General features: G+C 35.2%; 1 protein-coding gene across 4 annotated transcripts in view; it reads right to left on the bottom strand.

Annotated features, from left to right (window-relative positions):
- Nucleotides 1–10,089, bottom strand: part of dbn1 (drebrin 1) — a 308,178-nt gene extending 298,089 nt beyond the window's left edge. For all 4 annotated transcript variants that reach the window (XM_030153990.1, XM_030153991.1, XM_030153992.1 and 1 more), the window contains exon 1: nucleotides 9,928–10,089. In XM_030153990.1, coding sequence (XP_030009850.1) covers nucleotides 9,928–10,010 — 83 coding nt within the window. In that variant the 5' untranslated portion in view covers nucleotides 10,011–10,089. The remainder of the gene's footprint in view (nucleotides 1–9,927) is intronic.
- Between the last annotated feature and the right edge of the window lie 4,729 nt (nucleotides 10,090–14,818).

Here is a 14,818-nt window from a genome sequence, read left to right as displayed (position 1 = left end):
TCAGGGTTAACCCTTTATAGGGCACTCTTAGAAATACTCGGAAATTCAACATTTCAACTTTAGGGCCGAATCTACTAAAGGTTTATGTGTACTGGGTCGGCCGCGGCTCAGATGGTAGAGCGGGTTGTCCAATAACCGAAGGGTTGGCGGTTCAAATCCCGCTCTGTCCATGTGCTGTTGTGTCCTTGGGCAAGACACTTCACCCTCCTTGCCTCCAGTGCTGCTACTCACGCTGGTGTATGAATATTCGGTGGTGGTCGGAGGGGCCATAGGCGTGGACTGGCAGCCACGCTTGCATCAGTCTGCCCCAGGGCAGCTGTGGATACAACTGTAGTTTACCACCACCAGAGTGTGAATGTGAGAGCGAATGAATAATGGATCCACTGTGTGCGCTTTCAGTATGTGTTCATAGAAAAGTGCTATATAAATCTAATCCATTATTATTAAAACGTGTGCAAACTCATTGCACACACAAAAAAATGTCCAAACTTATTTACTAACAGTGACACTAAGGGTTGCGTCTGTCAGAGGTGCAAAATAGCGTGTCTGCATCCAGTTTGTATGTTTACCACAATCTGTATGCAATACAGGGCGTTTACATGCAACTGTGAGTGTGCTGGGAGGAGAAAATGTAAAAATATTGATTTAGCACACGCAAAGTAATTTATCAAACCTGAAAGCAATTTTGTTGATAGAAACTGCGTCTATATTTAATACATCTCAAAAGGAGGTGCAAGTAGTTTGGATGTGTAATTGCGCACACATGACTGTGGTTAGGAGACATCGAAATGATGAAACGAGATGCAGACAACACATTTTTCAACCTCGTGTGAACATTTTTGGAATGACGGAAGAAAAAATAATTGAGACATATGCTTGAATTACAATTTACATTAAAATCTAAATCTTACCAAGTGTATTTTTCTCATTTCTAGTCAAAATCCAATCCAATCCAACTTTATTTGTAAAGCACTTTAAAACAACCGCAGTGGACCAAAGTGGTGTACAGAAGAATAAATTAAAACCAAAATAAAAGAATAAAATACAAGAATAGATTAAAAAAAACATGAAAAACCATACAATTAAAAACAATAAAAAATAAGAGAAATAAACCACTACCAAATAAAAACAATAAAAAAAAAAACAAAAACATTCAAACATCTCATGTGGTTTCAAAAGCAAAAGAGAAAAGATGGAATATCTCATCCCACTTAAAATCAGACAGAATCACCTAAAGAGGAACTTTTCAGTGAGATATAAGAACTGATTTTTAGACAATAGATCTGGAAAATCTGATTTCAATAAATCTTACCAAGATAATTTTCATTGGTTCCACTGGCATTTTTTTTTTTTTTTGCTTAATTCAATTCCATTTTCCTTAATTCAAGCAAAAAATATTTGCCAATGGAACAAGTGAAAATCATCTTGGTAAGATTTCTTGAAATCAGATTTTCCAGATCTATTATCTAAAAATCAGTTCTTATATCTCACTGGAAAGTTCCTCTTTGAGTGATTATGTCTTATTTTAAGTGTGATGAGATTTTTTGACTAGAAATGAGAAAAATACACTTGGTCAGATTGACATTTTTTACAGTGTAGTGTTTATGGGTCCAAACAACTGAAAACAGGATGTGAAATCTGAACGTGCACACAAGAGATTTTCTACTGGAATTCACAACCACTTAAGGGTGAGAAACGACGACGCTCAAACTAAACACATCATGTTTAAGTGGAGAGCGTTCCACACGTTCTCTTACGTCAGTGGGTTTCTGTTTGCTACAGTAGTCAGTGTTTGCTTATCACGATCAAGGTCAGCCGGTTGTACTTTAACTTTCACTCTACCTTCACAGTCAAATATTACCCCTTAATGACTGGGACCTGCTTCCTCCCTGGCAGCTTCTTTTCCTTTCACTCTATCATATGAAAGCAAAGGGAAAGAGGAAGACGCTGACAGCAACAACAAGTTAATACTTTACAAAATACCACGTATCACGTCTGCTCACTTTAATTCCCCTATTGTGCATTCACTGCTGAGGAAAAGCCCCATATCCAGGATTTCCTGGTTGGATGGTGAATACAGCTACAGCCATGCTGCTACTGCAAAGAACAAACAGTAAACTTAGACCAGCATGGCTTCATTTAAATATGGGTCCGATCAAGAGAAAGTGAACATACACATGAAAAAGTACATTTGTACACATTATTTATCAAGTGGGCTCATTTTTAACTAAAGATGTCTATTTTATCAAAGTGTTATCTGTTTTAAAACACCACTTGCACCAGCATTTTTTCAACCTTGGGGTCGGGACCCCATGTAGGGTCACCTGGAATTCAAATGGGGTCGCCTGAAATTTCAAGAAATTGATAACAAAAAAAAAAAAAAAAACCTTACTAATAAAAAATATATGGTGAGTTGGTTGAGACAATCACAATACATAAAAGACATGACAAACTGTGAAGCTGAAACTGAACCCGAACCCTAACCCCATGTGGGATCGCCTGGAATTCAAATAGGGTCACCTGAAATTTCTAGCAATTGATTAAAAAAAAAAAAAAAAAAAACTTTGCTAATAAAAAAAATATGTGATGAGTTGATAGAGACAATCACAATACATAAATATGGCATAGAGATTAGAGGCAGAGAAGCCTATGTGAATGTGTGTGTATATATATATATATATATATATATATATATATATATATATATATATATATATATATGTACCTGGTTTAGACAAAGGGGTGAGAGCTAATATGCTATGCTTCTTCTCACTCCTTTTCAAATATGACGTTTTTTTCTTTTTTGTGTGTATTATATTTTTCTTCCTTGAATTTTCATTTCTATATTATGTTGTGAAAAGAAGTCAATCAGTAGCAATCAGGAAGCTTGTAACATTTCCATATTCGAAATAAATCAATAAAAAACAAAAAAATAAAAGACATGACAAACTGTGAAGCTGAAACTGAAGCACTGTGGTTCTGTTTATCTGTCAAATGTTCATTGTGGTCAGTTTCAGATGCTGCAGCTCTTTCATAATTCATAGTTTGAGTTCTTGTTTGTTCAGTATTAATTGTCAGCCTTGTAAATCCAAGTTGGACTGACTGTACATATCCTGACCAAGGAAAATAAAATTGTCCCTTTGTGCAGTAATCTACACCTGGTTTTCCTGCCTCTATCCATACTAATATACATTATATAGACTAAATGTCATCTAAAATTAACCTTTATTTGAAACATAGTATAGCAAACTATTACATGATCAGAAACAAATTGATGTGAGCAAAAAAATGTCTCAGTTTTGAATGTCTGGGGTCGCCAGAAATGTGTGATGTAAAATGGGGTCAAGAGACAAAAAGGTTGGAACCACTGACCTAACCATTCTGCTCAATTTAGCATCTATGTATAGTCAAAATATAGAAATAATATGGTCCAAAAATGCAAAGTTTCTAGTCAGACAACAAAAGCAAAAGCCATCATACAGCATAAGCCTCCAGGAAACAGAGGAAAACTTGTTAGATTTTGGTTATAACTTACTAACATTTGTGACTCAGCCTCAGTTTGTCAAATCTCCACAGACCAGTTTCAGAATGTTGTGCTGAATACTGTGTGTTTTTCCTCCGTATTTTTGGTCTGTAACTCATCTGTCACTGAAATGCAGTATTATTATGAGCCGTTTCCCTGGTAAATCATGTCTCCATAGTCCATGGTCCATGTTTTCCATCCTTATTAAGACAGCATCAACTCCTCCAGGAAATAGAAGGAATTTTTTTTTTGTCTTTTTCTGTTTCACCAATACCAGAAATACAGCTCAATATCACTGTCCTCATTCATATTTTAATATCCTACAAAATATACACAGCTATAAAAACCTTGAAAACCAACAGTTGGAAAACAAGCACAGAAAACTGAACTGATGGGTTATAGAACGAGAGGTTCCAGTGGTATTTATTACAAACTTGTTAATTTAATATTTTGACTAAATAAGCCAAATAACTCTGAGAACTTCTATAAATTGTAAGTTAACTCTTAGGAGTCTGAGCTTATTTTGGCCATTTTTGAGTAATTTTGATTTTGCCTTTATATACTATATAAAGAAATGTTTACTATACCCGTGTTTGGTATCTTTTTTTGCAGCACAACTTCACCTTTCTCATCTGTCTATTATTTTTCACTTTAACCTACTATATCAGGGATGTCAAACTCATTTTAGTTCAGGAGCCACATACAGCCTAATATTATATACAGTGGGCCGGACCAGTGAAATAATATAAATAATAGGATAAGAACTTACAGATAATGTCAACTCCAAAGTTTTCTCTGTTTTTGAGTGAAAAAAGTACAGTTCCATAATGAAAATGTTTACATCTACAAACTGTACTTGAACATAACATGAACAAATATGAACAACCTGAAAATTCCTATGAAAAATAAGTCCACTTTTAACCATATTACACCTTAGTTTATAATTTAAACACATGCATCACAACTTACAGATCACAGTGGATCTACAAATACACACAACATTTAGTAATAGGCAGAATATTGGTAAAATTCTACATACTTCTCTTAAGATATTTCAGATTGTTTATACATATACTTAAAAAAATTTTTTTAGGGTATTCACATTTTTTGTAAAAGGCTAGTTTGTGTGGAAAAAAAGCTCTAACATCTTGGCTATTTATAAACAATTCTTTAACACTGACTGAACTCTGTGTTGCACTAATTTATTTACATTTGTCAGATTTGTTATTTTTATTTATTTATTTACTTTTTATACTGTTATTTGTATATTATACTTTGTGTCTTTAATCTATGCATTATTTTCTTAAAATTTTATGTTTAAATGATTTTTCCCTTTTGACATCTTTGTTTAAATGTTTGTAACGTATACTGAAATGTTTTCAATAAAGTTGGGAGAAAAAAAACAGATTTGGTAGTTTACAGTAAATATAGCGGTAGGTTAATCCATGATGTCAGCCCACAAAATGACATCAAGGTCAGCCGAGGGGGTTCAGACATTTCTGTCCGTGGTGGCCGATGAAAAAATTCAGCATGAGTTTGACGGGACAAGTGAGTTTATCAGCAACTCTGATGGATTGATTAATTGATGTATTTATTTCGAATATGAATGTCAAAACAGAAGAAAATAAATAAACAAAACACTTAGACAGAAGACATATAATCCATATTCAAAAAGGAGTGAGAGGAAACTCTCTGAGCAAACGTCACAGAAGTTACATGCCACGTTGCTATGACAACCAAGTACTTTAAAGTTGGTAGTATCCTGTAACGGAAACGGTCTCCAGGAATAGTACCTGGTAACCCACATAGTGGAAATGCGGCACAAGTGTGTCCATCCACTGTCATTGATCCAACTCCATGGGTTTTACTGGTGAATCAATGTTGTAGAAGATGACAGTGTTTCCACGGTAACTACAGAGCCTCTGAACGTCCAAATGGGTCATATCTGATGACCATGAAAAGATGAATAACTGTATTTTACACTAGTTATTTGCATGTATTGATAGAATTAGTGGATCAACAGGTATTAAACAGTTTAGATCAGTCGATGTTTGGGTCTTTATGGGTTAATCGACATTAACCTGTTAAATTCAAACTCATTATCTCACATAACCTTCGGCTTACAGATCCACACTTATACAGACAGATTTTTTAAAGGTGTGATGGTGAATTATAACCGTGCCTTTGCCTTGTTAATACTACTCAGAAATACAAACCTACTGAAGATAAGAACCAATAAAAACATGCTTCATGTCTGAGCTGATGGGATCCATACATGCACTGTGATCACACATCAAGCTTTTATATTAAACCTGTCAGTGATAACATGTTAAAAATGGTGATTGTAAAGAGGTTAATAGCACATAAACACACTCTAGGTCAGGGGTGTTGAACTCAGTTTAGTTCAGGGGCCACATTCTGCCTAATATGAGCTCAAGTGGGCTGGACCAGTTAAATAATAGTTAAAAAAAAAAAGTAAAATTACATTATGTAAATTTTTACATCTGCAAAGTTTCCTTAAAAATCTGAATAACATGAAGAACCTGAAATTTCTTGCGAAAAATAAGTGCAGTTTCAACAATATTATGTCTCAGTTTATCATTTACTCATGTGCATTACAACTTACAGATCACAGTGGATCTACAAACATACAAAACTTTTAGTAACTGGCAGAATATTGATAAAATACATTTCGGGCTCAGGAGGTAGAGCGAGTCATCCAATAATGGAAGAGTTGGCAGTCGGAGTGTTCGAAAATATCGGTACTGCAATATATCATGATATTTCATTTCACAATACTGTATCGATATTTTTAGGTATTTATTCAAATGCAGATATTGCAGAGGTTCATTTTTGTTTTTTGTTTATATTTGTTGTTGTGACATTAGTTATGTACTAATAGAATATGAACATTTGAGCAGGATCTTAAACTGTAATATCTGTAAAACATAATTTAAGTTTTAATAGAGGAACATTTTGTGATATAACATTCAATCCTATTCTGATCAAATAAAAATGTATTTGTGCATGTTCCTGGTGTAATTCAATTCTTCCAGGAGATAATCTTTAAAAAAAAAAAAGAAACAAAACCAATAAAAAAATTGCCTTTTTAACAGTATCATTATATATTATGATATATCGTATTGTGATCCTAGTATTGAGATTTGTATCGTATCGCCAGATTCTTGCCAATACACACCCCTAGTTGGCAGTTCGAATCCCGCTCTGTCCTTGTCTGTCTGTTGAGTCCTTGGGCAAGACACTTCGCCCCCCTTGCCTCCAGTGTCACTCACACTGGTGTATGAATGTGTGTGAATGTTCGGTGGTGGTGGGAGGGGCCGTAGACGTGGATTGGCAGCCATGCTTCGGTCAGTCTGCCCCAGAGCAGCTGTGGATACAGGTGTAGTTTAACTCCACCAGAGGGAGAGTGTGAGAGTGAATGAATAATGGGTCAATAATGTAAAGCGCTTTGAGAGCCCAAATAAGCGCTACAGAAATCTAATCCATCATTATTGTTATTATTATAAAATGTCACTTACTTTGGTCACTTTTTTGAGAGAGGATAGTTTGTAAAAGTAAACATGTTGATGTAATTTTTTCCTTTTACACTAAAACAAAGATTAAAGTTGTTGTTATTTGTAGGTTATGTTATTATTACACTGGTTCAACCCACTTTAGATCATACTGGTCTGTATATGGAACCTGGAATCCACCTTGGTTGTTAACCCTTTCATGCATAGTGGTCACTACAGTGGACAGCTACTCTTCAGCTGTTCTCTTGTATTTTCATGGATTTTATTGTTTTAGTTCCATATCAGCGAATACAGTGGACGCCTATGCATCATCCCCTACACTGTAATTCATACCATTACTGTAACTTTGCTGTTCTTGATAAACCTGATCTGCAGTAACATGTTTGAGTGTAAAAAAAAAAATGGTACTTGTGATTAGACTGTAATTAACAGGTTTTTTTTTAAGTTTTGGGGGTTTTTTGCATATCATCTCCATGAAGTGAGTTAGAGTATGTTAAAATGTAAGAAAACATCAGATTAGCAGCGTTAAAAACGTTTTTATTTCATAGTTCTCACATAATATATCAATAAATTCAGGTTTCTTTGCTTCTAAAATGAAATGCATGATGTCCAGCTGAGTGGACATTTTTTTAACTCCATGAAAAATAAGTTAACCCTTTCATGCATGAATTATGAAAAAAAGTATATATATATATTTTTTTTTTTTTTGATTGATTTTATTACTTAAAATTAGGCTAAAGTTGAAATGCATTTGAATTTTTTTTAAAATCTTTTTTTAAATATGGTTTTATTAAGAAGATATTTAACCTCCTGAGATCCAGGAAAGTACAAGTTTTGGCTTTTTTAATTTAATAATTGGCTTTGTTGGAAACATCATGATGCAAAAGTTTTGTTGTTGTTTTTTTTTGTTTTTCAGATGCATTTTTTTTTTTTGGAATGTCCTTTGCAGTGGACTTTTTTCTTTTTTTTGTATTTTTGTTTGCTTTTTGGTATAAATCTGCGAAACTCTTGTTCATAAACGTGGGCAGAAAACCCACATCTGGGTCTTAGGAGGTTAACTTTATGACGTCACAGAGCAGTCCAAGTTCAAAAACTAAGATGATACTTTTTTTTCACTGGGTCAAGTCACGCGGTTATGTAGGGAGTGCCTGACTACATTTTATACTCTAATTCAAAAAGTATTTAAGCTAGAGACATGAATAATACATCATTTTAAAGGTATTAACTAGTACTTGGAGTTCATAAAAAGAAACAAAAGCTATAGTGCCATCTTTTGCCATAAAAATTTGAAAAACTGCATGGTTATGTAGGGAACAAAAATTAACATCTAAATTAACATCTAAAGTGTCTCCTAACTATGAAAATTTGCTCAGATGTTCTTTAAGGTGTCTATTTTGATAAACTATGGATGCATTTTTTATTTTTTAAATATAAATATGACTTTTGGCAAGAGTTCTAAAGATTACTGTATTGATTGTACAGGGTGTCCCATAAGTCTCCATACATAGGAGACATAATACATTCCATACATATATGGTTCTAACATGTATTTCTTTATAGTTCTTCAGCAGTGGAGGACACGCATTGAAATGTGTTCCCGACAAAATGGCAGTCACATAGAGCATATTATATAAATAAAAATGGTTTATGTCAAGAAACATTTATTTTTCCTATGTATGGAGACTTATGGGACACACTGTATTGCTTTAGGGTCTATAGACACTGCCCCCATGTGGTTTGGAGAATACTGCCTTTATATATTTATTTGGAAAGTGAATTTAGTTAACAAAAAAAAAAAAAAACTCAATCACTGTTCGTTTGTTTTTTTCATGCCTAAAGAGGAATAAAAACACTCAGGGAAAAAAAAAAGTCTTGATTATGGTTCTCATAATTCATGCATGAAAGGGTTAAAATGTTCAGTGTAATTCTTTACATGTAACAAATTCATCCCATGGGCTGGATGTGACCCCTTTGGTGGGTCAGTTTTGGGCCGCGGGCCATATGTTTGACACCTGTGCTCTGGAGTGCTTCAACTTCATTTTTGTGACAGTATTTGTGAATGCATGTTTGAGTGCTTAATTATTTCACTTTTCACATCTCAACAGGCACTCCACTGCCTCCTCGTGCACCATTAAAGTGAAAACAGGCCACAAAGAGTGATGATGGATACCCCTCACCCCCCCACACACCCCACACCCCCTTCCCCTCCCACCCTCCGGCCTCGCCCCTCTCCTCTCCGCCCTCGTTTGGGGATGCAGGGGCTCATCCGTGTCTGTGGTCCAGACGCGCACTCCCCATACGCACACACGCACAGACAGAAAGCGCTGCATCGCATTGCACAAAACCCTGGAAATTGCTTCCAGCTGGCTGTGAGCAAACCGGGTCCCGACTGAGACACACAAGAGAAACTGAGACAGAAACAAAGCGCTTTGGTTGCACAATTATTTGTCCAGTGCGCACGCCGTGTTGCACGTAGTGCGCACATTGCCCTCAGACTGTGCGCTGCAGCTCAGTTCACAAATCTGTCATCAGACCTCACAAACTCACTTTCACTGCTTTAAAGCGTCTTCAGTTCGTACTTTCTTAATGCGCTTTAAACTGTGCCAAGGATTTGTACTCGGAGATCAACTCCCCAGAGCGTAAAAGACAGATAAATGTGCAGACTTTGACGCTTTTCTGCGGGTTCCAACAGCGGATGAGGGTGTGATGATGCTGCGCCCTCGTCCTGCCCTGCGCATCCTCAACGTGCACCAACCAAAACCCCCCAAAGAAAGACCTAAAAAAAAAAAAAAAAAACCGAGGAAACACGGAGAAGGAGCAGGGACAGGGAGCGGGGAGCGGAGCTTGGATGAGGCCGGCCGCAGGACTCACCAGTCGGTGTCGGAGGACTCGTCAATGACGTCCTGGTAGGCGGTCAGCAGGGCCAGTCTGTTCTTCCCCAGATTCACAGCCATGGTTCTGTCCCTGCAAGCATCCAGACCGCTGCTGATGGAGAGAGACACAGAATGACTACAGAAGCACGGAGAGGAGGAGGAGGAGGAGGAGGAGGCGGCTCTGACTGGTGGAGACAAAGAGACGCGCATTGGTGTCCGACGGGTCCTAGCGCCGGCCGCATCCGACCGTCTGATGCAGGGGTGTCAAACTCATTTTAGTTTAGGTTTTTTGTTTTTTTTTGCTTAATTCATTCAAGATTTTTTTTTTCTACTTCATTAAAGATTTTTTGGCCTAATTCAAGATTTCTTCCTTAATTCAAGGTTGTTTTTGTTTTTTTTGTTTTTTTTTTTTTGGATTAATTCAATTCAAGACTGTGGAATTTTTGCACTTGGCAAAAACATCCCAGGGGCCGAACTGGACCCTTTGGGGGGCCGCATTTGGCCCACAGGCCGCATGTTTGACACCCCTGGTCTGATGGGTCCTAACGCAGGGGTGTCAAACTCATTTTAGTTCAGGGGCCATATTCAGCTAAATTTGATCTGAAGTGGGCCGAACCAGAAAAATAATAACACTAGAAGCACTCGGAGAGCGCAGACCTCCGCCAAGGCTGATCAGTGCCCCCCCCCCCGTCGGCCCCCCCACCCCCGATCACCACCAACATTTAATCATTTCTTCCTTATCCCATTTCCAACAAACCCTGAAAATTTCATCCAAATCTGTCCATAACTTTTTGAGTTATGTTGCACACTAACGGACAGACAAACAAAACAAACAAACAGACAAATAAACAAACCCTGGCAAAAACATAACCTCCTTGGCGGAGGTAATAATAACCTATAAATAATGACAACTTCAAATTTTTGTCTTTGTTTTAGTGTAAAAAAAACCCATTAAATTATGAAAATATAAAGTACCCTTTTACTACCCTTTTACCCTTATACTTTTATAAACTACCCAAAAAAAAAAGAAAAAAATGAAATTTAAATTAAAAAAGAAAATTTAGTGCAACTTTAACAATGTTCTGCCTCCACTTGTCATTTCTACATGTGCGTTGTGGATCAGATCAACAACGACACTAAACACTGAGGAACAGGCAGAAAATAGTTCAAATTGGGCTGAATTTTCTACAGACATTTCAGGTTGTTCACATTTTAGTGTTACAGGATAGTTTGGAAATGTAAATATTCTCATAATTTAATGTTATTTTTTGCACTAAAACACAAGAAATTTAAGTTGTTAATTCTAGATTTTTTTTTTTTTTTTTTGCTTAATTCAAGATTTTTTTTTTCTACTTAATTGAATTTTTTTTTTTGGCCTAATTCAAGATTTTTTCCTTAATTCAAGCAAATTTTTTTTTTTTTGCTTAATTCAATTCAAGACTGTGGAATTTTTGCACTTGGCAAAAACATCCCAGAGGTCGAACTGGACCCTTTGGGGGGCCGCATTTGGTCCCCGGGCCACATGTTTGACACCCCTGGTCTGATGGGTCCTAACGGATCCAGTTTGGACCACATGACACTGGTTGGAAGAGACTTAAACCACCTGTGAATTTATGTATAAACTAGAAAAGCATTTGGAGAGGCAGACCTCCGCTAAGGCATATCACCCCCATCACCACTAAATTTAACCCTTTCATGCATAGTGGTCACTACAGTGGACAGTTTGTTTGTTTGTTTTGTCTTTATTTACTTCGAAATTGCAAAAACAAACAAAAAAAAAATTAAAACAAAATAAAAATAAAACATTCAAATGGACAGAAATGGACTCCAAGCACATAGAAGTCTGAATTTTGCATGGTCGAAAAGGAGTAGCAAGAAGTATAAACTGATAAGATAAGATAAGATAAGATAAGATAAGATAAGATAAGATAAGATATTCCTTTATTGATCCCACAATGGGGAAATTCACAGTGTTGTCAGCAGCAAAAATATACACATAAACATACACATACACGTAAAACGAAAACAGTCATATAAATTTGAGTAAAAAAGTGTTTAAAAGGAGAGTGCAAATACGGTTTGATATGAATGTAGTGCAATGGTTATAAATATAAAAAATATATATAAATATGGATTTGAATATATACAGATTTGGACAGGTGCGGTTTAAGATATATAAATATGGTGCCTATAGACTGTGATGCATATGGACAGTGATGGACAACATAAATGGAATGGAGGGAGGGTTGTTATTTAATTCTACCCCTCAGTGCTTTTACACCTTTATCACTAACTTGATACAAGAGTCAAACAATACTATTTTCCTAATTTTGACATCAAACCACGACAAATCCATAATGCAGTAACTGAATTACACCCAACAATATGCTCATGGCAGTATAGTCATACAAACAGACTCAACAATTCAACCATTTTCTTCAATAATTCCAGCAGATTTATCAGTACAACATCATCCATAAACAAACAGCCCTCATTGTCATTCTTAAATACTGTACCTCTCAAGAATCTTTTTTTTATATCTTTTTTTAAACTGAATTATGTCTGATATTTGTTTTATCTCCACACACAATTTGTTCCACAGTTTTACTCCACAGATGGTGATACAGAAACTTTTTAATGTAGTGCTCACTTTGTGAATCTTTAAATTTAACTTTCCCCTTAAATCATAGACTCTCTCTCTCACAAAACATTTCTTGAATATTACCAAGCAGTAAGTTATTCTTTGCTTTATACATTATTTGAATAGTTTTGAATTCCACAAGGTCAATGAGTTTTAAAGTTTTAGATTGTAAAAATAGTGGATTTGTGTTTTCACGAAAACCAACATTGTGAACGATTCTTACTGCTCTTTTTTGCAGTTATTCTACAGCTGTTCTCTTGTATATTCATAGGTTTTGTTATTTTGGTTCCATATCTTCTCTCTGTAGCACTTTGAGATTCTGCTGAATGGAAAGTGCTTCATAAATGCAACTTATTATTATTATTATTATTATTATTATTATTATTATTATTATTATTATTATTATTATTATTATTATTATTATATCAGCCGACACAGTGGACACTTATGCATCATCCCATCCACTGCAATTCATACTGTTACTGTAATTTTGCTGTTCTTGATAAACCTGATCTGCACTAGTATGTTTTAAATCAATTGCTAATTGTTATTACAGTATTTTACAGTATTACAGTAGTGATTACAGTATTTTAGGCTACTTTATATTTCGCGAGGTGTGTTTTTATTTATTTATTTTATTTATAAACTGAAACTGTGGTGAGCAAAGCACCGATATTTCGTTTAATAAAGTACTGATGGTGCATTTATTGAATGACAATAAAGAAAGTGAAGTCTGAAGTCTATTAGACCGTAATTAACAGTTTTGTTAACAGAAACAGTTTTTTTTTTTTTGCATATTATCCCCATGAAGTAATAACTAGTATTAAGGTATGTTAAAATGTGAGAAAACATCAGATTATCTGCATGAAAGATGTTTTTGTTTCATAGTTTTTCTTCTTCCAACTTCTTTTCGAGTGTAGATGAATGATTTTGGAATTTTGAATTTGCATGTATTCTGTAAATGCTTGAAATAAACAAAAAATGAATGAATGAATGAATGAATGAATGAGTAGTTTTCACACAGTCTATGACCTTCTGATAATGGGTTTTCAATACATCTTTCTTTGCTTCAAAAATTAAATGCATGGCATCCAGCTGAGTGGATGTTTTTGTAACTCCATGAAAAACCAGTTCATTAAAAAAAAAAAAAAAAAAAAAAAAAAAAAAATCAATTGTATTGTTTTTTTTATGCCTAAACAGGAATAAAAACACTCAGGAAAAAAATCTCAACTAAGGTTCTTTTAATTGATGCATGAAAGGGTTAATATATATACAGAGTCAGCCAAAATAATGTATACACACATCAGGAAAAGAAAAACTTGCATAAATACTTAATTTGTATAAGTACTTCTACATATAGATACCTCTTTCGAAGTTTGATCAAATTACGATAACACTGTACTGTTGTACGATGTTCTCCCAACAGATGGCGTTACCCTCATGAATGTAGCATCAACAAGTGACATCTACAACATGGCGGCGGTACGGTTATTGATTGAGAAATGTAAGATCATTTTAAAGTGGTACTTCATATTTTAGAATGTTGCTGAAGTCCAAAGACAACGGAGGCGTGAGTTTGCTTCAGAACCTCCAACACGTCTGACAATTTCACAGATTTGTGATAAATTCGAAACACATGGTACCGATACGTTACCCAAGCAGTAGTTCACCGTACGCATAAACGTCTGGAAGTCAATGGCCACTACTTTGAGCACCTCTTGTAACTGTAGAGGCCAAAGGTAACTTGTGTTAATGTCATGATGTCTGAATAAATTTGGTATTGAAACATTTATGCAAGTTTTTCTTTTCCTGATGTGTGTATACATTATTTTGGCTGACTCTGTATATATATATCCTTTATTTAACCAGATTTTAAAAAAGCCTAATTGAGATTGCGTATCTCATTTTCAATAGTGACCTGGCCAAGAAAAGCAGCACAACACACAGTTTCAGACAAGACATAATCAACACATAATAATAAAAAAAAAAACCAAACCCTTTCAATCGATAGTGGCAAAACAATCATCTAACAGTCAACAACAATCAAACAGTTTGATTGACCAAGCTCATTGATTTCACGTTCCTTTAAAATAGCTTTAAATTCACCTGTAGTAACAAATTCAGATAATCATTTGTTCCTTGTGCCAGAATCAACATTTCCTGAAAATTTCATCAAAATCCATCCATAACTTTTTAAAGACATACACATCAATCACCACATTTAAAAGGAAGTTTAAAACTAAAGCAT

Source organism: Sphaeramia orbicularis, chromosome 14 (genome assembly GCF_902148855.1).
Source record: "Sphaeramia orbicularis chromosome 14, fSphaOr1.1, whole genome shotgun sequence".
Lineage (NCBI taxonomy): Eukaryota > Metazoa > Chordata > Actinopteri > Kurtiformes > Apogonidae > Sphaeramia > Sphaeramia orbicularis.
This window is presented reverse-complemented; position numbering and strand designations above follow the sequence as displayed.